The sequence below is a fragment of the Taurulus bubalis genome, assembly GCF_910589615.1.
Source record: "Taurulus bubalis genome assembly, chromosome: 21".
Classification (NCBI taxonomy): Eukaryota; Metazoa; Chordata; class Actinopteri; order Perciformes; family Cottidae; genus Taurulus; species Taurulus bubalis.
This window is the reverse complement of record NC_136609.1, coordinates 2,776,638-2,800,498: the sequence shown is the minus strand read 5'-3', so window position 1 is coordinate 2,800,498 and position 23,861 is coordinate 2,776,638. Positions and strand designations below refer to the sequence as shown.

At 41.4% G+C, this 23,861-nt stretch overlaps 1 protein-coding gene across 4 annotated transcripts; it reads right to left on the bottom strand.

Moving 5' to 3' along the window:
* Positions 1-9,458: 9,458 nt before the first annotated feature.
* Positions 9,459-17,261, bottom strand: LOC306752824 (poly(rC)-binding protein 3-like; the record flags this gene model as incomplete). Of its 4 annotated transcripts, none has more annotated exons than XM_079236628.1 (12): positions 9,459-9,513; positions 10,036-10,205; positions 10,874-10,932; positions 11,431-11,509; positions 12,798-12,839; positions 14,371-14,514; positions 15,417-15,545; positions 15,697-15,828; positions 16,724-16,840; positions 16,922-16,954; positions 17,046-17,069; positions 17,187-17,261. In XM_079236628.1, 12 exons carry the CDS (start codon positions 17,259-17,261, stop codon positions 9,459-9,461), a joined length of 1,059 nt encoding a protein of 352 aa, XP_079092754.1. The 4 variants fall into 4 exon arrangements, with proteins under 4 accessions (XP_079092754.1, XP_079092755.1, XP_079092756.1 ...); XM_079236629.1 differs by having other exon boundaries at positions 10,874-10,926; XM_079236630.1 differs by having other exon boundaries at positions 10,874-10,926; positions 11,431-11,506.
* Positions 17,262-23,861: the final 6,600 nt, after the last annotated feature.

Here is a 23,861-nt window from a genome sequence, read left to right as displayed (position 1 = left end):
GAGCGGACTGCAATCAGCCCCGCGCTACAACGACACAGGTTGGCCGGGTGCGATGCTTTGGGTACCGGCGAGACATGAAATACTATCCAGGAAAGTCCAGTTGGCTTTAAAGTGGTTTATGACGCGTTGCAACTCTCCTGCCAGACGACCCTGTGGTTTTGAGCTGGAGGCCTCTGCGCTGGCATCGCGGCACCGGGCTCAACGGTTCTTCACGCAGAGGTCAAGTCGGTCCAAACACGGCCTTCGTCTCGGCATCGATGGCTCAAGTTGCATCCTCTGGTCTTTCCGACATTCACTCTGACATTATCGCTCATTGTTTATCCCAACAGCTATGGGAAAGCAACCCTGGTGCAAGTCAAAAAGCAGCAGATGTCCAAAGGTTTGCATAATAGCTGCATGAGATGTCAGAGGTGGGTGGGAGGGGCCTGTGTTCCTGGCTGATTGGAAGAAACCTGTGATGGAAAGAGAGGGAGATGAAAAGATGGGGAGACAAAGGGTGAGAAAATGTCAAAGCTTGTCAGGAATCAATTTGTTTTGTATGTTTAGCTACCAGTCAAGTCTTAAAAGGTCAAAATGCATGCAGACAACTCTTATCTTCAAATATGCTTTTGATAGTTTTCATGTTTATTTTCTGGCCGTATCATATTCAGTGAGCTTTCTACACCCTCTCCCCTTTTCAGTCACCTTCCTCCTCTGAGGAAAAGTGAGCAAAGTTCAGCATTATCATAATAATAGCATGTTTCTATAGTAGCGGAAGATGCCCTTAAACAAGCTGGGGGTTCATCAATATGCAGCAGATGAACTTTCAAACAGTGATTTGTAATTAAATAAAAACTGTCTGTACTCTTTGAGATTAATAGAGAAGCATGTCGGAGTAGTAAAGGTCAGAATCCAAATTACTATGACAATGGAAGATAACGACACAAAGTGCATCTGATAAGCTGTTTGATGATGAATGTCAGTCGCTCAGAAATAGTTTCTGATTTCTCCAGGAGTCATAAAATAATAATAATAATAAGCTAAATGTTGCTGTAAAAGACAAAGGAATACTACAGAAATATATTTTGAGGTGCAAAATACAGAAAATCAAGATCCAGGCAGCATGAAACTATAACAATATTAGATGTATCCTTTATGTTAATTATATTAATATTTGTGTGTGTGTGTGTGTGTGTGTGTGTGTGTGTGTGTGTGTGTGTGTGTGTGTGTGTGTGTGTGTGTGTGTGTGTGTTGTGGACATTTGAAGATGTCACTCTGGACTCTGATTAACCTAAAATGTCATGGACCGGACTGATTAATCAATCTAGGAACTAATTGATTAATCGAAAATGATGATTAATCGAAAATGAATATAAATAGTTGCAGTCAATCTCTTAATGTTCACTTAAGAATATTAAAAGATCTGAGACAGCATTTTATTTTATTTTAAATCAATAACGGTATAAATTATGACGCCCAGTTGGTGACAAATCATCTTAAAATGAACAACCAGCGCTGGAACAATTTGCTAATTTGGGCTGTTTCCTGTCTCACTGATGAAGACAATTAACTTGATAGATTAAAGTCTTCAGCAGCAATAAAAAGTGATTTCATACTGTTATTTTAATCGACACCTACCTGATGGCTCCACTCTGTCCGCTGCTCCTCTCCGTGCATTCACGGGGCTTCTTATCTTTAAATATCCAGGAATAATCAAATAAACCCGCAAAATCATCCTTTGCAAAGGTTTGCGGCTCTAGTCCCACAGATTGCAGCCAGTTCAGGAGTCCGGACCCAACTGTTTGAAGGCAGTTTGCAACCTCGTGTCAGTGCAGGTTTGCAGCAGCAGCCGCGTGTCCTTCGGTGTGTGCGTGTGTGTGTGTGTGCGTGCGTGTGGGTATGCGCAGAGGCGCAGCGCCCGCTCCCGTTTCGTCCTCCTCTCACTCCGTTAAGCGGGATGTGAACCTGCGCCTCACGAACAGGGACTCAAACTTCATCGTTTCCTCATCCAGTCTGTTAGTCACAAGTCAATATTACCGGAAAAAAGTACTGCAGTGCATAAGTACTCAGAAATAAAACTCCTGCTTTCAGAAATGTTACTTAAATATGAAAGTATGAGAACCAAAATACCCTTTTAAATACCAAAAGTAAAAAAATGCATCATGTAGAATCAGTATCATATTATATTGATATATTTATTAATGCATTCATTAATAAACTTTAAAATTGCAGCTGGTAAAGGTGGACTGACAGTTTAATTAAACCTGTAATACATCGATTAGTAATTAAACGATCTGATTCTGCAGAGAAAAAGGGATAATATTTGCCTCAAGTTTAAAGTAGCAGACAATTTAAATACTCAAGTGAAGTACAAGTACTCAAAATCATAGTGAAGTGCATCACTTGAGTAGTTTCCACCACCTCATCATATCCAGAAATCCTGCTGAAGGAATAAACGGTCAAATTAAAACTTTTAAAACAGAGCTAGGCTAGCAGTTCCCCCCTGTTTCAGGTTTTATGCTAAGCTAACTAATCTAATTCTACACCAGAACATAAATAAGCAGAAGTAAAAGATTTACAAACTTTGTCCATATCAGAAATATATAGTAAAACTATGAAATATTTCTTGTGCTGACATTAAACTTGTGAGAAAACCTTAGTAACTTCTGAACACTGAGCATCATTTCTGGCGTTCACTGGACTAAATGAAAAACGTATTGGATAGAAAATGAATATTTGTTGCCGCCCTATTGTGCAGTGTTCCCTGTCACCTATTTGCAAAACCCACATTTCATGCTCACTTGCAGCTTCTGAATGACATCTAAACCTCGTCTTTATGTTTTGAGGTCTCCTCTGCCTGCTTTGCACATTGCATTTAAATGTGCACACAAATGAACATTAAAAAGGCAACATGTTGCAAATAACCTCTTTGTGCCTGCATGTAGTTCATGCAGGCACAAAGATGCAGCAGTCACTATAATGTCATGTAATTGAGGTACAAAACAGACGTTTAGAATGAAGGCTGTTATCAGTGATCAGTAATTAAAATCAAATGAATTGGTCGTTATCTCCTAAACGCAATGAGATATCAAAAAGCTTTCGATAACCTTTGATGATAGAGCTCCAATAATGAACCACAGCAAGTTTGGTATGAATCGAACCCAGCGTGTAGGGCTAGTTCGCAAGAATGGGTTTTTCACAAAATTCAAAATGGCGGAAGTAGGCGGAGCTTTGGGGTGTGAAAGGCTTTTTTGTAGAGCAAAAAACGGACATGTGGGAATATGTTCAAGTCAATCGGACATTCTGGGTGAAGGGCGTCGCCGGTCCAACTTCTAGGGGGCGCTAGAGAGCCATTAATTAAAACACAAATATGACACCTATATCAGATGGGTATTTTCACCAAGCCTGACAAGTATGCCAAATTTGGTGAGCTTTTGAGTATGGCAAATACCCCAAAATTGCGGCCAATGTACAAAAATAAAAAGAATCCTAACAATATCAATAGGGTTCTACGTCAGTCGGTCAGACCCTAATACAAGTGGCATTAAAGCTTGTTTACTATAACCCCATTTTGGTGACCAAGCCCCGCCTCCTCATGCACCCCTCCTCTCATTCTTCCTCAGCATTGATTACAATTGTCCTGCCTGATGGAGGAAGGTAGTGCTGTTGAAGGTTCTCCCAGCTGTATCGCAGTGACACAAAGGTCGCCTGAATGCAGCCGGCGCTCTGCAAAGCACCCGCATGATTAAAGGTGCAGAGTTCAGCCCCGTCCTTTCTGCTGAAAGGCAGAATCATTGATTGCATTGACTGCTGAAGCGTTTCAGCGTACGCGCTCTATTGTGACAGCGTCTAGAATCCCAAAGCACGCTGGGAAACCTGTTCCTGTCCCTGAGCTGCTTCATACCCTCCGATGTTTAAGAAGCTTGAGACTTGCCAAGCCATTTGTTTAACAACCTCACTGATCTTTGTCGGACTCCTGGCAGACTTCCTGACCCTTTGGATAAATCCCTGCTCCTCCCCAGCATGATGGAGCTGAGCCAACTTAGGGAACCTTTGTCGGATAAGCATTATGGACCGTCATAATTCTTGAGGCCTATTTTATTTAACAGCAGACTTCCTCTGTGCCGAGCCTGCTTCGTTACGGGTGACATTGTGAGGAGACTGAGCAGCACTGCGCTGCCCTACAGTATATATTGACCTCTTCGTTACATTTGATAACGCTTCCCCCGCTGCAGAGACTATCTGACATTGCATTGCTCGCTCTGCTCGGAATTGCTCGGCACTCGCAGGAAGAAGAAAAAAAGGCCGCGGATGTCATCACACTTTTTGACATGCACTTCGTCTCCCTCATTGCTTTGACATCAGTCTTTTGCATTATAGAGAAGGTTGTCTGTAAGTAGCTTACAGCATTGCTGAGTGATGGCATGGACCCACTCCAACGTTGATGCCCAGCCAACGCAGGGGCGTTCAGGGGTGAGCTCAGTCCGTTGGACCGGTATTGGAGGTAAATGGACTGATGCACAGTGGTTTTGCCTCTTCATTTACTTTCATTTTAATTTGCTTTGTGTGAGAAGAAGAATAGGCAACAGCAAAGGGTGGATACGTATTTCTTAAAAGCAGCAGATTTCCATGATTATATACTGTCATCCTCTCACGTCATTGGGAAGCTGTATGTCACAGTCACAGCTCGCTATTAAATAAATCACCGGCTCCAGGAGACTTGTGATGGCCAGGGAGGTATTTCAGGCATTCTGGTTAATTTTCTGCAGAGAACAAATAAAGAGACTGGCAGCTCGAGCGCTCGAGCAAAGCATTCTGGATTTGACATGTCTTGATCTTCATAACAATGGCAGCTGAGGCTTATGGGTATCGTAGTATTGCTATATCAAAACATAAATATAGTTTTATGAAGAGGTATTGTTGCAATCAGTTATTGTTGTGTAAACTCAAATCAGTGGCACCTTATTGCTGCATGGAAATAAACTTCACCTTTTCACCTTTAAATTCAGTTCTGTAGTTTATTTTATTGTATTTAGTTTTTGCTATAAATGAATGCCCTTTTTGTGAGATTCTATTATTCAATAACAATGTGAAAGAATGTGTAATGACCTGTCCTCACTCCGGCTCTAGCAAAGCTCTGCGCTGGCTCTCCGCCAGTGATTATGGTCTGCCTATCAACTTCTCACACAATCTACCCTTGACACCCAGGAACCATTATCCAACAAAGTGTGAGCATCCTCATCAGCTTTCTGCTTGAGGAAGATCCTCCGGTTTAAAACAAATCCAGAAGCGGAACAATTTATCCTCCCAAATATCTCCTGAGGTCAAGAGGTCACGTGTGTGTGTGTGTGTGTGTGTGTGTGTGTGTGTGTGTGTGTGTGTGTGTGTGTGTGTGTGTGTGTGTGTGTGTGTGTGTCGCTGGTTCATGCAGAACATAATAAAAGTTTGATGAATAGGAATTGCACTGATTGAAAAGTTTGAGGAGGGAGCTTATACAAAGAGAGGGAAGTGGATGTATAGGAGAAATATGGGCAGAACAAAGGATAATGTTATAGAAGTGCAAAGCTAAATTGGTGGAGTTTCCCTTTTTAATAACTGCCTGTTTATGAAATACAAGTGGTGAGCGAGCAACTTTTGGAATGGTCACCCTTATCATTCTCTATTTAGTATGAATATAGTAAATATAAATAGTTAATGCTTTGTGATAGCTATTCCTATAAGACTTCACAAAGGTCCCCAATGCTTTGGAGTTTAGACAATAATTTAATTGCCCTTTTCATCAGATTTTAGTGTTTTTTCCAGTAAAATTGCACATCTATCTTATTAAAAAAAGAAGAGATTCCCATTTAAACCTCATCATCCTATTACCGTAATCACTTTGCCATCCAATAATTAGCGGTGCCTCTGGGGTATTTCTGCTTGACACCGCCCATGTTAGCTCATGGTTCATCGGCCTTGATGTGCACAGACATCGTGTAGAAATGATCTGCAGTCGTTCATATGCAAAGAGAAACCAACGAAAAACAAGTCACAGAAAGAAAAAAATGAAACTTTATTTGTTTTTATACTTACCAACACTTTGAAATTAAAACCTATGTAATTACTCACAACTAATATAGATCTGCACATAGCAAATAAATCAATCGAAAATAGTTACAAAGTCCTATCACTTTTTTCCCCCCAAAGTGCAATACACACAAAGAAAAGCTGAAAAAAAAACATGTCTAGTCATTCTTTTTGTTTCCTGCTGTTGCTGCTACATGGAAAGTGGATTTAAAAAAAAAAAAATTTTTTAAATAAGCTACACAGCTCTCCTGTATCTATGCTAATAATAACTGAATAAATAATTGCACATTGCACCCTATTATTGCATTAGTTGCAGTTTCAAAGTTGTAGTATACTCAGGCATATACACAAATGTAAATACAGTTTTCAAACACTGAGTAACACATGAATATCGATGTTATTGAAATCACACTGCCATAGCCACCAAATTCATATCACACAACAAGATCTTTGTCAAATGCACGCGCAAACTATGCTAATTAGCATTAGCAATCCTTGTTTTTCTATGTTTTTAATGCTTATAAAATGTGTACCAATTTGAGTAAAACATTTCAAAGGTACACATGCACTGATAACAGTTGTATAAAAGCCATTATACCCTTGAGGATGTTCTTTACTGTTACAGTTGAGAAAGAAAGCCCTCTTAGGTATTAGCTAACTGTTCTAAAAAGCAAGTTTGCCCAAAAAACACAATTCAATTTGATTCATTTGACAAACATTCCCATTGAAATACAAGCTATGACAACTCAAAATAAAAATAAACACAAATTCATAATTTCAATGCTAGCACTACTACTTGAGTTCACATCAAAATGTAAGAATTATTGCAGAATAATCATCGACGATGCATGGTTCAGTATAGCAATACAGCATTTGTCAATTTACAGACCCAAAGTTACACAAACGATTGACCTCTTGGAAAATATGTTGGTTCCATTTCTTGCAGAGAGTTAGATGAGATGATTGAAACCATTCTCATCCCTGCACTATTAATATGAAGCTACTGTTAGCATTTGGGTAACTTAGCTTAGCATAAAGACTGGAAACAGGGGAAACAGCTAGCCTAGCTCTGTTCAAACGTAACATAATCTGCCTACCAGCATTTCTAAAGCTCGCTAATTCAAAATGAAAATGGCGGATCTTGTATGTTTTTGTAAAAACAACAAATCCACATAAAAGCAGCGGTTATGAACCGGACTATTTCCTGGTCCAGACCACTAACTAACTGGCGTCTCTGCTGGTTGCTTGATGTCAAGAATGTTACTTATTTCATTATATTTTAAGCCATCAGAGTTTTATTTGCTTTATTTGCTAACTATGAAGCTAAAACCAGGGGACGGTTAGATTAGATAACCTTAGCGTAGCACGAAGACTGAAAACAAGAGGTAACTGTTAACCATTTAACAAACTAGATCAAACATGTTAATTTGAGCTTTTTAGGTGCCATTAAACAATCTTCTCATCTGACTCTTGACAAGAAATTAAAATATATATATATATTTCCCAAAATGTCAAACATTTCCTTTAAGCTATTAGAAATAAAACAGAAGTAGTGGTATTTATGAAGAAATTGAGACACTGGAAATGCAGAATGTTGCTGTGTTGGACAGTAGATAATGTGATTCGACAATAACATTCAACAGCTGTTTGTATTATGTCAAAACTTAATTGAGCTCAGCTGATCGGAAATGAGACGACTCAAGCTGTCCAAAAGTATTCAGAGCATCCTCATCAGTAAAACACGTGAGGGATGGTTGAAATACTGAACCATACCAAATAGCATCCACACCTCCCCCTCAAATTAAATACAATACGACAAAACTAACTTAGCTTAAGTTTCATTATCAACAACCAAAACAAGTCATATGTGCATCACCACACCATAAATAAATAAATACATGCTGGTTTTGTTACTGAAAACCAGTGAAGCAGGAATTGTCATCCAACCTGTCCTTTTTCAAATAAAAACCATGAAGTTGCTGACAATAAAAAGACATTCAAACCTAAAGCGTCAAATCAACCGTGTGACAACAAAAAGACGAGATGAACAATCTTGAAAAAGAGACTGAGTGGTCACGTCCGCCCAGACCCCCTTGGGTCCCCCCCCCCCCGCCCCCCCAATGAACCCCTGAACATTCCTTGGCCCCTAAAAATACCATTCGGCTTCGCCCAAACGTTCAGGCCTCTTTGGCGTGAGGAGTCGGCTTCTTTCCCTTGTTTTTTCCGCTGCCTTTTAAAAGCTTTCTTCGAGGACCTCCCAAAAAAAAAAATCCAACACAAGGGAAGGAAGCCGAAAAGGTTTGGACGCAACACTTGGCTTTTAAGTCCAACTAATTCCTCCCACGTCAGAGGCAGTTCAGAGTAAAGTGTTGAATAGTCTATTGCATGAGCGCCGCGTAGTCGACTAATGTGCTAAATCACAAAAGTCCTTGTACAAAACAAATACAGTATAGTAAGAAGTTAGTAAACAATCATTTTAATTTTCAGTTAGTGTTTTAGCCACTAATTTTTCACTAATTTCCATTCATGCATCTAAATACTAATAATCGGTGTTGATAGAAGGAGGCTATGTCGGAAAGTTTCTAATTTGGGCAGGAAGTATAGGACGAGACGTGAGTGGCCAAAAATGTTGAAAAAGTTTTCGGGAAAAAAACGGAAGCACAAAGATATAATACTGACGTTGGAAGGAACACAAACACTGAACAGGTTTACTGAAATGCACAACGACACGACATTGAACACATGCAATATAAGCGATAATGTAAATATAGGAAATGAACACGAGAAGGGAGGCTCTAGGAGTGATACCATTGGCTTAAAAGGGTCATGTGATGCAGCAAAGAGTCGCGGGTAGAGATTGGATTCGTAAGAAGACGACGATGCAAATTAGGACAAAAGCAGAACAGTCCGATTTTTTTTCTTTTCAAAATATATTATCAAAATTTGATACTTTGGCTACATCCCACCACACACTCTGCCGATAGCATCACTGCGCAGCTGCAATAAGCGAATAACTACGTTCTACAAAAAATTCTCAATCTTTTACAAGTTAATACTTTTAATGATGTTCTATATGACGCAGCACTGACAGAGAGAAAGAGAAAGCAATAGATAGAGAAGAAGAAGAAAAATATTAACACAAGTTGTTCCTAATAAACATTCAACATGCTTCAACAGTTCTCTAAAAAAAACTAATCAACGAAGAATTCCTTTTTCGTAATTCTTATTTTTTTTAATTTAATTTGGCTCTCTGAAATAAAAATGATCGCTCAACCCTCCCTGACATATAAACAACTTTGAACCAGGGCAGGAAGGCGGTCAGGGTTTTCGGAGAGCCAGAACCAGAGTCCGAAGGGCTTCATCAGGGTTGTCTGTCGTTGGAAAGGGCCAAACGGAGGAGCCAGTCAGGGATCTCAGGATGTGGTCATGGAAGTTGGGTCGTTCCACATGGCCGCCACGTCTCTGAACCTACAGGAGGATCATTGGGAAGTAAGCGTTAAAGTCACATTTTCTTAAAGTTGCATTTAACCCCGAATTTGGGGCAAACATAAAGTAGCTTTTGTATCGTTTGCACATCTACATCTGTCCAACTTCTCTTGACCGTTTCATTTGCCGGCTTCAGTCCAGACTTTACAAACTGCTCTCATTCCCAATTCATCCCAAACGGACGCTGGTTCATGACCTTTAAACACACCAGGTCCGTCTTTGGTGTCACTAAAAGGAGTGCGGTTGGGTACGTTCGTTACGATACTTCGGTTAAATTGACCTTTTGCACTAACAGCGGTCTCCTGGGTGAAAGTTATGTGTTTGTTCACGTACCGAGCAGATGTTTTGAGCGTCTAACTTCAATGTAAACACATCCAACCCTTTGTTATCACTTTAAAGCCATCGTACCGATGCTTCGTGCTTTGGTATCGAGACAGAAAATCGCCATTTGATGCCTTTCTGGAATACGACTTTACTGGACTCTAACTGCCGTTGGGTTCTGACCTTGCATTGATGAGGTACTGGGCCAGGCTGATGTTGGCGGGGGTCCCTGTGATGGTGATCTGGCGCTCCGCTGACCCTTCCATGGCATTAGCAATTTTGATCTGCGCCCCAGACATCTGACGGATCTCGTTGATTTTGGTTCCCTGACGTCCGATTATGCAGCCTATTAGCTGGGAAGAAAATGGGGATGGGACTTAGGATGGCCGGAATCACAAAAGATACTCAACTGGACTCCCTGTGAGAGCACGAGCCAGTCAAAGCAAACCTTTCAGCTGTAACGTGAACATTTCTTACTTTGCTCCAACAAGTCTTTTCCATTAAGGACACTCACTTTACGAAGCTAACTGCCTTTGGCTGTACTATATCTCTGCCGTGGAAAAGGAGTTCTCAATGGTCGCGGCTGATCTGCTGTCAGATTGTACCGCTGGAAGCTTCAGCAAGAAGCCACGTTAAAGGATAATAAACCAGGGTTGTTTGACATCGTGGTCCAACAGCATTTGTGAATTTGTGTTGTGATGGCAGTAAGATTCTGATCACAGTCGGGCTTAGTTTCTGTTTGGTGCAGCTTTCTAATCTCTCTATGAAAGTCACTTTGACCTTAATGGATTCTCTGAAAGGTTCGCTGTCAAGAGGCTTTAAAAGAAGTGTTTTACTTTAAGATACTATGGCAGACAAATTGGCACAATTTATCAAAAATGCTGAATAAGTCACAGTTTTCCTTCAATACTGTCGACGATGTTGTCTTTAGATTGACGAAATCTTTCATTTTGGGTAAAGGTGTTGTCAGGAAAAATGAAAAGTATGAAGAATTTGTACACATTCTGATAAATGTACTCACATCATTGGGAATGGTGAGTTCATGAGTACTGGCCTGGTTACTGGCATCCAGACCTGCTGCTGAACAAAGGACCAACACGGAAAGAGAGGAGGGAAGGAAGAGGACATAAAGAGTTTGGCACATTGTAGTCCCGGAGTTTTTTTTCCAGTTGCATGTCTGAGTCACTGGGAAGTTTGGCTCAGCCCTGAGCCGAGTCTGCACACACTCACTATACAACTACAGCCTCAAAGTTCTACTTTCTAAAAGGGGGTAAATAAAACAATCTGAGGCATTTGCTTTATTGAACAAAGGAGACTAAAGGGAACACCGAAGAAACAAAAGAAACCTCAACATCAACAAGAGCAGACCACCAGCAGGCCATGTCAAAGATGGCAGTGCACCACAGAGACCATTAGGAGGAGAACGACGAGAAGAAGAAGAAGAAGAAAAGCAAGGACAGAGACAGGAAAAGAAGAGAGAGAGAGAGAAACGGAGGTAGAGAATGTGTTTTGTCTCTACAGGTAAAAACGAGAGAAGGAGCTTTGGTAAAGAGGGTCGTCGTGTAGGTGGGTACGTACCGGGGAAGGCAGGGGTGGTCTGTCCGAGGGGGTTAAAGGGGGTTTGCTGCATAGCCAACTGGTGGAGCTTGCTCAACTGCTGAGGGGGGGAGGAGGAGGACAGCAGTGCTATGAGGTCATCGTTAAAATACACACTCGCGCACGCACACCCAGACAGACACACAAACACACACAGGTCTGTCCGAAAGGCTACAAAAGTAGAGAGAGGATCTGAGGAGAAGTAACAACACAGACAGGTGAAGGACAAAGACCCAGAGAGAGAGAGAGAGAGAGAGAGAGAGAGAGAGAGAGAGAGAGAGAGAGAGAGAGAGAGAGAGAGAGAGAAGAGGCTCATTGAGGACTTGGCCTGAGACTGGAGGGGGAGAACTGCAAGGATGTCTTAAGAACTCTTTTTGTAAATAATCTATCATCTATCGTAGATATTCACATGTCGTCTGCATACAGGATAACATGCTTGATCCGAACGTGATCCACAACGAAATGCGTTTTCCTCGGATCGTAATTCACAATTTTGTTTTGTTGCATGGAACATCATCTTTAGGCAGCACCTACGTCTCCACAAAGCACAGATAGAAGACGTGGGAATAAAGAAGCGGCATTGGAAGTGCTGGATGCAAGAATCACTCCCTCGTGCCACGTGGAGAAATACAAAGCGAGTCCGCCCTGTTGATTATGAGTAGGGTTGGGTACCTTTCTTTAATGTTGTCAATCGTCGTTTTGTGCTTTTTTAAGTATTGGTTCAGGCACCGTTTAGGCACCGGTATCGGTTTAAAAGTATCGTTTTAGCACCGGTATCGAAAAAAAAAAAAAAAAAAACGATACCCATCCCTAACTATGAGTGCTTAACTGTGATTAGACGATCAATGCGAATTGTCAAATTGCCCGTGTGACCACAGCGGTATATGGAGTGAGCGTTGCTTTATTGCTGTCAGCCGATAACTCATTTCATGGAGTTTGAAGACACTGAACTAAATTTAAATTCATCACCGTGAAGATGTTTTGGAGTTGAGAACTGAGAGTTTTAAAAACTATTTAATGGGAAACTCCATCTGTCTTTGAAAGCAGAAACAAAGAAAACCAAGTTCCGCCTGCATTACTATACTATACTATACTATATAAAGGTTTAAACCACCAGCCGCCAGACCAAGCCCCATGAGGTTTAATATTAAACAAAGGTCAGAAAAGTTTGAAGAAATAGGAAGTACACATCAGAGAAAAAGAGCTGTATTAATATTAACAGTTAATATTAATATGGGCGGAGAAGAAGAGAGTAAAGAGCTAGCGACTCAAGGAGAGAGAAGTGGATGCAGACAGACAGAATAATGGAGAGAGTGCAGAGAGGACTGCCTCTTGGGGAGAGCACTCACGTCAGGATGAGGGATGGCGTACTGTCCCTGAATGGTATAGGCCTGCAAACAAGAGGAGAAGAGCGTGTTGTCATCTTGTTTTGCGTTAAAAAAACAAAACTACTCATAAAACAAAACACATGCTGGAATAAATAAACTTTTGTTAAGCTAAAACTATGCAACAAAATACGACTACATGTAAAAACAGACATTTCTACAACACAAACAGACTACAGACTAGTTTTAAAAATAGATTTAAGCTGTATTTTTACAATAAAAGTCATGCACTAGAGTCCCTGTCTGGTTCTCCTACTGTTCATCAATCAGATCCAGTTGAATTAAACCAATAAGGGACAACTCAGACAGTGGGGAGGGAGGGAGCGGCCCTGAGAGGAGTGTTGGGACTCGACCTATTGGATGTGAGTTATCGGTGCCACAGAGGTCAGAACTGAGCTAAATTTATGTTTTTTTATCGGCCGAGACGGCAACCAGAGCTGTAACCACAGGAAATAACATGTAGCGCCTCAGAAGAGAGAAACGATTAATGTTTTTCTTTTTTAAAAATGTCCTGTGTAGAACATTTTACATATTAAAACATTATATACTGGCTAGTATACCTGTGAATTGATGAGAATACTTGTGATCATTCATATATATATATATATATAGTCTTGGATAATCTGAGCGCAATAAGGTAACAAGAAGCGTGAGAAAAGTAGTCAAATTAAGCACTGAAGCAATTGATCAACCAATTATGAATTAGTTGATTATCAAGAAATATCAAGACTTCTTTGCAGCCTCTTAATTGTGAGAGCTGCAGATTTTCTTTGTTTTGTGTGAACGTAAACTGAATAGTTGTTGTTTTTTAAAGGTAATTTAAAGCTTCTTAAGGGAAACTACAAGGGGACAACAGGAGGTTAAAGATGAATAATCTCTTGTCTCAAATATAGCAGATTCCTCTTCTTCTTACTCATTGTGGACCATAAGATTAATTGAATAATAAGCAATGCATATGAATAATTTGTAGCGGCCCTGAGGATTGCAGTGGATGTGAGATGTTCTTCCCATGAATATTAGTGTTTTTGTTTGTCCTCATCTCCTGTCATTCACTTCCAGTCCACTAGATGTCCCTCTAGTGCTCCTTCCTTTGCAGATCTACTGATTGAACCTGATGCTCCCCTTTAGCCTCTCTAGCTTGTCTCTAGCTGTTGCTCTCCTGCTTTGGGTCACGTTTTTTGCAAATGTTTGTCTGCTAACAGATGGGTTAGCCCAGAAATAAAGATTGGTACGTTAGCTAGTTCAATATTAAAGTTAGAGTAACTGTATTTGTATTGTTTTTAGTGCTTTTTTGTAAGTAAAGTTGTGTTTTTCTGCTCTGTCCAGTTAGAATCGCCATGCAGGCCCATTCCCCGCCTCAGTTCTCATCAACTAACAGGCCCAGTTCCATTTAACCCAGTTCTGGTTCGGGTGGCTGCAGGTGACGGGCGACAGTGAGGGCACAGTAACAGCAGTGATGGTTTCATGCTAGTCGGGTGTGGGGGTAGGGTGAGGGAGGGAGGGGGGAAAAGTGAATAAAACCTGGCGTGACACTAACAGGCAGTGGCTGGTGCTGCAGTAAGAGGCTGAGGTTGGCCGTGGACGCCCCCAGTGGGTCTGCTCTTACCTGGCCACCTGAAAAAATGACAGGGGTGGAGGCAGGCTTGGGGCGGTAGGGGATTGTGGCACCTTTCGGTGGGGACTGAGGAGAGCAGAGGAGGAGAGAGTGGGGGGTGGGGAGAAAGGGGTGAGATGTGGAGAGAGTGTTAGAACAGAAAGAAAGAGAGAAAGAGTTGCACAAAGTGAAACCATAGAGGGGCGGTGCCTTTGGGGAAGACATCCTGTGACACAAAGTGCTCTTCACTGCGTGTTCATGCTGACATCGAATGTCCAAATCGGATTTACCTGGAACATCACTTTCAACTGGATAATGATGACGCTACTGTTCACACTGTCTAACATATCTTGTTTTTAAATAGTCCACGTTCTGGAGACTTACAGTCATGTCACATATCTCCTAGCATCCATGGCTGGTGCCATCATGACGGCCCACTGGAGAACTGGCTGTGCAGATAGTTCAAATTAATGGAGTAAGAAAAAGAGACAACTGCAAAGTGTGGAGCCCTTTTGATTAAAGCATGGTGACTTGTTATGGTTTGGCATGTCCCTAAAGGACTGTGTTGCTAGTTTCTGCTTTATTAGTAGTTGGGAAAATGTGTTTGCAGCAATACAATGAAGGCTAGCTTTTCAGATGTCAAAACACAAACAAAAACGAATCAAATACATCATTTGTGAAATTATGTTTGCAGTAAATATCACAGAAATAGGTATATTATTACCACAGAGCCTTTGATGCAGCAGATCAAACATCTAGCTGGGTTGAAGTTATATTCTTTGCTCGTATATAGTTGCATAGTTCTGCCGTTTTCATTGTTAGTGGTGGAGTCCGCCATTCATATTGCCTTCACACGCATAATTAACAGGAAATTATGTTTTTTACTCGTAGCAAGTGAGTTTATTTGGCTCATAATTGTAATCAAACTACTATATCTTCCATTTTGAGTGTAAATAAGGCTTCCTCCATGTCCCCCCTCCCTTCTGTACCTCAAGCATCACCACACATATCTGTTTGACACACTGGATGATGGCTTCTGGGGCCCCCGAGATCGTCACCGCTCTCTCGGTGGAGTTGGGGAGCATGTCGCCTGCAACCTGGACCTGAGCTCCTGTGGACTAAAGGTCAGAAGAACTTTCATTCAATCTGAATTTCTGTTTGGGAAATATGCTGAATTTAAATCTTAATGGATGCACCATTTAAGAAAAGAAGTATTCTGGTTGCAGAATGTGGTAATATCTCAATTTGTATTGGTATTTGAGACGCTACCTCTCTCATTTCTTTGATTTTGGAGCCTCCTTTGCCGATGAGGGAGCCACACTGGCTGGCCGGGACGACGAGCCTCAGGGTCACGGGAGGTTTACTGGTGGCTGGACTGTTGCTCATAGAGTTGATTATATCCTGAGGGCAGCAGAGAGCCGGTTATCAGACAAACACATCCGTTACATGGTCGAAAGTGTAGAAAACAAGGCAAATATGCAAGTTATCCACACTTCAACTGATAATGAATCCTCTGAACTGGCTTCCTGTAGCTCGGGTTCACGCGTCGTGTTTGGGAGACGCTCTAGTTTTTTATTTGGGTGCTGATTCAACACCCAAATCCAAACGCAGTCCTGGCCCACATTCAAAGGGTGCTGCAAGGTTAGATCAGCACATTTCTGTCCTACATAGCGGGCCGAGCCTGCTTTGTATTCCACTTGGAGGCGAGTCGGTACAGACGATGAAGCATGCTGGTGGAGGGCTGGAGCCAAGTACTTGTACTCGAGTACAGAACAGGTACCTCAGATGTGTACTTGTGTGTAGTACTTGAGTATTTTCTATTCATGTAACTTCCTACTTGTACTTTAATGGAAAAATTGAAAATATTGTGCGGTTCCAGCTTCTCTAATGTGAGGATTTGCACCTTTTTCCTTTTGATTATTAGGATAATTTAAATAGTTTTTATAGTTTTGTATTGGGACAAAACAAACATTGTGAAAGTGTCAAAAACAATCAATGAAATCCTTTTAATGGAGGAAATAATCAACAGATCACTCTGTAAGGAAAACAATAAGTTGCTGTTTGATACGAAATAGTTAAATATTATCTTTGAAACAAACTACAATAAAAAGCTGCTTATGCATGAATAATAATCTAATGATGAAATACATCGTCCTGGTTACTTTTGCTTGCAACAGTGCTTACAGTGTGATATTTGTACTTTTACTTCAGTAAAGTACGTGCATACTTCCTCCCACACTTCCCTATTGACTCAGTATGAAGTGGTGCTTTGCAGGTTATAAGACGAGCGTTCTACCTCCTCAAACTTGTAGGCTATCATGGCAAAGGCCTTGAAAATAGCATCTGTCGGCCCGGTGATGGTGACTATCCGCTCGGGGCAGTTCCCCTCTGAGATGTTGATGCGGGCGCCGCTCTACGGGTCAAAAACACATCATTATGAGAGGGAAAAACACATAATGTGTGTCGACAATATTTGCAGAACAGTTCTACTTACGTCTTCACGCATTTTCTTCACGGTTTCTCCTTTCTGCAGGTAAAGAAAAGGGCACATTATGAAGTGTTTCCTGCAGGCGTGGTGATGCTTTGCATGCTCTGCTTGTTGTGTGTGTGATAAATACCTTTCCTATGATGCTTCCAACCTCCTGCGGAAACACAAACAAACAGTGTTGGGTGTATTGGAATAATCTATTTTCTGATAATTGGAAGTAAAAGCCAGAAAGAGGAGGTCACAGGACCCTCCTGTGTGTGTTTTTGTGTACCTTGCCGTGCATCAGCAGCCTGATGGTGAGGGTCACATTCAGTCCACCTTCTGATTGGACCTTGATGGGCTCCATGTTGGGATTGGATGTGAAGGAAGGGGCGTGGTCACGTGAGAGAGGAGTTCAAGGGCCAAACACGAGTGCGAAGGTGGAGTCAGCCAACCGGTCACCTGCCGGAGAGAAAGGACACACACACACCTGAGATGAGGCCGCTTTCATTTGGATGGACAGCGAGGACGTTTTAGTGAGTTTAGTGAACTGACTTCCCTCTTCTCGTCAGCCCAAAACTTATTGGTTAAAACTTATTGGTTAAAAAGTTTTTAGAAAACATTTCTCAAACAGGAAGAAAAGGAGGTTTTGTTTGGGACTACTTTCTTCGGCAGATTAGTCCGCATTTGGTGCTCTAGTCTAGTGAGTGTTTGTGGCAGCAGGGCGGTGTTTGTGAGATTTAGTCAAAATAAACTACAATGTGTGTTCAGAGTGATGAAGAAGTTGCTCATTGATGTGTTTTTAATAGTTTTTGCCCAATAATGGAGCCCCATAGCACAGATAAATAAGGCGTATAGAGACACACAAAAGACTTTATTCAAGTCTTTTCTTCAGTAATATGAAGAATATCTTCAAACGTATCCTTTGAGTTGAGTCTTGTTTTAAAGAAAGTGCTATAATTTCGTTTCATGGCTTTATTACTTCAGTGTTGTGCGTATATGTTGCACATTTCTAGTGTTGTAATCATATACCTCACAGCAACCACAGGCCTTTAATCTGTCAAACTGCACAGAAAGAGGGAGGAGAATGGGTAAACTGGGATCTACATGTATAATAAAACTACAATACTCTTGCCAAATGTAAATGTGCTCCAACAATCTTTGTTACAACATGTAAGAGGACCTCTCCGTCTCTGTGGTACAACATAGTTTGCATTGAAATGTAGGTCAGCATATGTCTCTCCAGCCTTCGAACAGTGAGCGCCGTATTTATTTTGATCAAACACATTGCAGCTGAACCCGTCTAATTCTGTCTGTCGAGTGATGTAACGAGTCCAGCGAGACGTGAGTTTGGAGAGCGGCCACAAGAGGGCGCTGCAGTCCTGACGCTGGATCAGTCGGCGCTGGTTTAATCTGCACGCTTGAGGCCACATTTTAAACTTTTTTAATGAATAAATCTCTAACAAAATGTGTTTAAACTGATCGGGCATTTATATTGTGAGATTTCTAATCGCTGCAGTTCACCCCGGTGTAGTTAATGCCTCAAAATCATGACGAATGACTCAATTTGAACAAATTATCCTCTTGAAGGGAGAACACATTTAAAGTGACTGCAATGAAGTAAGTTATTAGATTGTAGATGATGAGCTTTTCAAATAAATAAAGAATGAATTGATGGGATACGATTGAGGCAGATTCTGAGGGCACGAGGAGTGAAAATGAGAATGAAAATGAATTTATGAGGAATTTCCTATTTTATTCTGTACCAAATATATAAAGATGCTGGTCGTCGCGTAATACGAGAATATATTAAAACATATTGATGCTTTTATAGCTCGATATTTCACCATGAACCTTCACATAATACGACGGTTTGCGTCAGCTTGAGTTTGACAAAATGATAAAACTGAACTAAATATGAGTAGAATCGTATTTTTTACAGCCGACTGAAAGCGAATACGTGGAAAATGAAAGCAGCTGAAGCGGCTGACCTTGACTGAAGAGACAGATAATGTCGCCATCTGCCAATCAGAGGCATTGTTGCTATGTGGAAATGGAAATCACCCTCTCTCTCTCTCTCGCTCTCGTTCTCTCTCTCCCCCCCTCCCTTCCTCCCCTCTGTGATCTCTAATTAGCTGATGATCGACGAAAAGAAATGGGAGTAGCTGGAATTAGTTGAATAGAATCGTTTGAAAAGTATTGTGCAGCCCAGTCGTTGACTGGTTGAGGCCTTCGTCAGCAACACAATGAGTCTGATTCCACATCTTCCTCCTCTGGTCCTGTCTACACTCCCGTTAGAGCAGTACCGCGCCGGCCTCTAGGGGGAGCCTGTGAGCCAGCACTGCTGCAGCATTACATGCAGGAAACGCTCCTCTTCTATAAAACACTGAGCCAGTGAAGATAGTTTTAGTACTTTAAGATAAAGCGCCAAATGCAACACAAGCTTAGGAGTATTTATTCGTGTCGAGTTTCGTTCTCTTGTATTAGTCAGAGAAAGCTCTTGGCTTCAGTAAGTTTATTTAATGTATATGCAGCTACAACTGTGATGATTGTCCTCATTATCAACTCATCATTTATCTTTAATTAGACAGCCGTGTTTGTCTTTAAAAGGTTATTATTTCACAATGCAATCACTCGCTTTGTGTGGCAAACAATCCAAACTCAGTTTTTCAGTTTATGATGATTTAAAATGGAGAAAAGCAAAAATCCTCGTTGGGAATAATTAATTTTATCAGGAAAGTTGCTGATTAATTCTAATTTAAGCGTTGAGTGTATTGCCTGGTTGAGAAGCACGTGATGACAGCAAGGTAGTAATATGGCATCATAGATTAAATGTACCTAATTTGCATAACAAATTCACAGATAAACAACGATTTAACAAGGAAATTTAACGCAAGAAAACATCCAAATATTCATATTAAAGAGGCTGGAAACAAAAAATGTGGCATTTTTGTCGAATAATTCACATTTATAGGAACATAACTTAATTTCTATATCATGTCGCACACGACATGTCTTTTTTTTTACTTTAAATTATTGATATTTCCAGTAATGTCATGCAACTATTCAAATGTAGTCCTCTGGGTGTCATTGTCCTGATTTACACACTTTATTTAGTGCCTCACATTATTGTTCAAGTGTTTTACAGATATAAATAACACCCCAGATGTGGTGAAAAAGCTTTTATTTTTCCCAGAGGATGGTATGCATCAACCGCCGGCTCCAGAAGTCATTCCTCCTCTAATCTACGCCGCATGCGGCGCTGAGAGCTGAGCGATGTTGGTGGGAGGCCAGGGGAGGTTCGAGAGATAAGGACAGGGATTCTGTTGCCAGCTGTCTCTCCAATCTCCCAGAGGAGACCAGATTACATAAAAAGCCTTAATCCGGGTTTAAGACCCAAGCCAGCGGTGCAGGTCCTCTCCAGGGCCACGAGGGGAGGAGGGGCAGGAAAAAACTCCAAGATTTACAGCAGAAATCAAGCGCCGTTGATGATGGATGACGCAGTAAATTCATCCATTTTCAAGGCTACAAATTGAGGTTTTGGAAGGAGCAGATTTCCTTTTCAAAGCTAATGCCTACGTAACGTCGTGTCCACGCGTCCTCACGTCGTAGAAACACTTCCTTTTGTCTTGCTCAATAAAGGAAAAAACAAATATCTTCAAACACAGGAACTCTGCTGTAGATTTAGGTCAACGTGAACGAGGTCAGCGATAAGAGCTGCGTTTGAATACTTGCGCTCCCAGACTGTATTTCGCTCATACATCCTGTAGCATAATAGAATTAGGTCAAGGCCCCGTGACTCATTTGCCCCAATGGGCTTAAAAACCTCCCAGCAGATCTGTTTTTTTAATTTTATTTTAAAGCACAAATGTCTTGCAGTAACCATATGTATGTATTTCTATAAACGTGTGGCCACGTCTGATCATCCCAAACCTCCTGCACATGCATTGCTCTGGTAATTGACCCCCTCCCCTGTCTCTTTGTTAATCAGACAGGAAGTTGGAGGAACGCAGAGAGGGGATGGCAGAGAATTTTTCATGACATCTGACGGGGAAAGTGGGTCATGCTCGGTGTTGCAGCGCTGCTAGCCTCCTCCTCCATGGCGGCTATTGAATTAATCACGCTTTACGCTCGGCTGGACAACGCAGAGCACAAAATGGCTCCCCCACCCACCACCACCGCCGCCGCCGCCGCCTCGCCTCCCATCTCTCCCTGGGTCCTCTCAGCTCGCCACAGGAAGAAAGAAGAAAAAAAGACTTGTGCATTGCTGTTGAAGAACTTGAATCTAACATCTCCTCTCTTTTGATCCCTTTATGTCCTAACAATGAGAGGATGCTGTTTTGTGCAGAGCCACTGATGTGCAAGTGATGCAAAAGCACTCACAGCAAAGTTAGGAGATGTTTGGGATGTGAAGGGCATTTTGAAGAAGGAGCCTCGAACACTGATGCTATTCAAAATATATCAGTGTTTTTACCAGTGTGTGATCGGCCTCTTTATCTCGGCTTTGAGAGGAAGAAGGCGGGCATTGCTTCAGATATGGAGGCATCTCATTACACTGCATGCTCAACTAGAAGCCGAGAGACGCTGCACAGCTTAATGACCCTTTTGACATGATCCACTTCACGAGACGTGGAGAAAACAACTGTGGCGTATATCTCATAATGCATAAAGACGTGTGTCTCTTATAGCTTTTATTCTTTGGAAAGCATTCCGATGAATTCAGTTTAAAGGCTTTTCCATTGATCTTAGATACTTATACATAAATCTAGCACCTCACATGAAGGTACAACATGTAGAATAGTTAATTGAAAAGTGCTTTATCGTTGCATTTTAAGAGATGAATGTTCCAAATTCCACCATGTGAAAATGTTTACTGCTCAGATTTCTTTGTATTTTGGACTGAAATTGCAAAAATGGGATACTTCATGCTGATAATTATATATTTTTAAGTAAATAAGATTCTGTAAATCAATCAGAGTAGATTTAGACAATCACATGTCACGAAAAATTACAGCAAAAAGCAACGCTAAAAGAAGAATTTGCAAAAAAAAAAAAAAGATTAATGAATTCCGAATCCTGTGTATGTTTTTAAACTGTTTCCTGTAGTTGCATGACAAGTGTACGGCATGTATCGTCATTTTGAAATGTGTTTTCACGTCATCGTGTTGGCATACGATCCGTTTTGCTGTCAATAGAATAGCCGACAGACAGAGAGAGACATCTGAAATCCTGTAAGAAAAATCATTAAATGGACGGCCGTGGGTCTAATCTAGGCCAAAGCCGCTGTCATCTGTTCCGTCCTAATCCACATATCTACAGATATGTCATTATGATGTTTTGATATAAAAGCCACCGTGACTACACTGAGCCGAGGCGGCGAGGCCGAGCTTTCACCAAATGAATCCGCAGCGGAAGACCAATATTTAGCATATTGAACAATATCATTTTACATGAGCGTCTTTGTCTCTTTTTGGATTAATAGAGACGCTATCTTGCAAAGGACAAAAAGGCCTTTGAGCCTATTTCCATCGTAAATGGCATTTTTATTCAAAGTGTCTGAGTTTTTCTGAAAGTAAAATTTCTAAATTTGTTATTTAAATGATGTAATTCTTTCTGGCCAAGTTCTCGTGTGTGGTGTTTGGAGGCGGTTCAGGTCTTAATGAATCCCAAACTCAGTTCATCAGTACTGTCCACATGCTTTAAAGAAGCGCGTGAGCTCTTTGACCTTTTAGCGGCTCACTTTTAAAGGATTTGTTCACGTACGCAAACGGCTGCAAACATTTAAAGCAACGCTAAATTGAAGATTTGAGGTTAACTTTTCTGCAGAAGCCTTTTCTGCTGGAGGTCAAGTTTGGAAAATGGCTTTTATTCAGTGAAGTTTTGGTTAAATGCAGAGCAAAGCGAGGATATTTTCATGGTAAACTGCACAAATAACCTCAAACATAATCCACGTCTGCCTCTCTGAAGGTTTTCTTTATATTTGCTATTCCAGTCTTTGTTAGGGAGCTTTTAAAATCTAAATCGTGGTTTAGAAGCTCTTTTAAAAATGTTTTCTAAAGAATAAAAACCTTGTTTAGTCGTGGTAAATATACTAGATGCATTGCAATGTTGCTCCAGTGGATTGAGCACTGTATCTCCTGCATGTTCTCCAACGCCAACATATGGTTAAAATAATATTTTACAGTGTTTTACATTGTTTTTCTCTTTATTTTAGCATCTCCCGGTTAAAGAGTAACAAACAGAAGACTTGAAGCGATGCCGTCAGTCAGAAAGCTAAACATCTGGATCCAAATGGAACCTAATGAAGCCAATATGTCTGACCCGCGACCAAAGGAGCGCTCCGCACGTACATGTTTGTGCTCCAATTAAGGGCGAACAAAAGGAAAATCAGCGCGCATGTAGGGCAGCAGAGGGGGAGCACAGAGGGTGACCTCGTTGATCCATATGTTTTACACGGGATCGCTTCAAAGCGCCTCTTTTCCGCATGAAGGAACTTCTCACTTTCAGGTCTCTTTCAACTCGTTTGGAGAGCGAGAACCTCTCGGAGACTAAGTTTGTGGCGGGGAAATCAACGGGGGTGAGGACTTTAAGGAGCAGGAGAAAGAGTGATAAATAATTGCCGGTCAGAAATGGTATCTGGAGGCAGATTGAGGATCCGGCCCTCACTTTCCTATATGAGCATCTCTTGTCTGGCGCAGGCTTTTGTTGTATGTGGTGCGGTGTTGTGCTGCGAAGTGGGTGGGGGGCGTCTCCCCCATCGGCTTTCCTATACGCCACGATGACAGTGCTCTCAAGAGCTGTCGGCCCACATCAGCACCCCGGCATCCTGATAGCTCAGCCTACATCACAATCAAAAACTGCATCCACCACATCCTCAACGCAAGCAGTCGAATCAGAGGAAAGACTAACTATCAGCAAGTAGCTTGAAAAGTACCTCACAGGGTACTCGTGTAGGCTTGAAATAGTC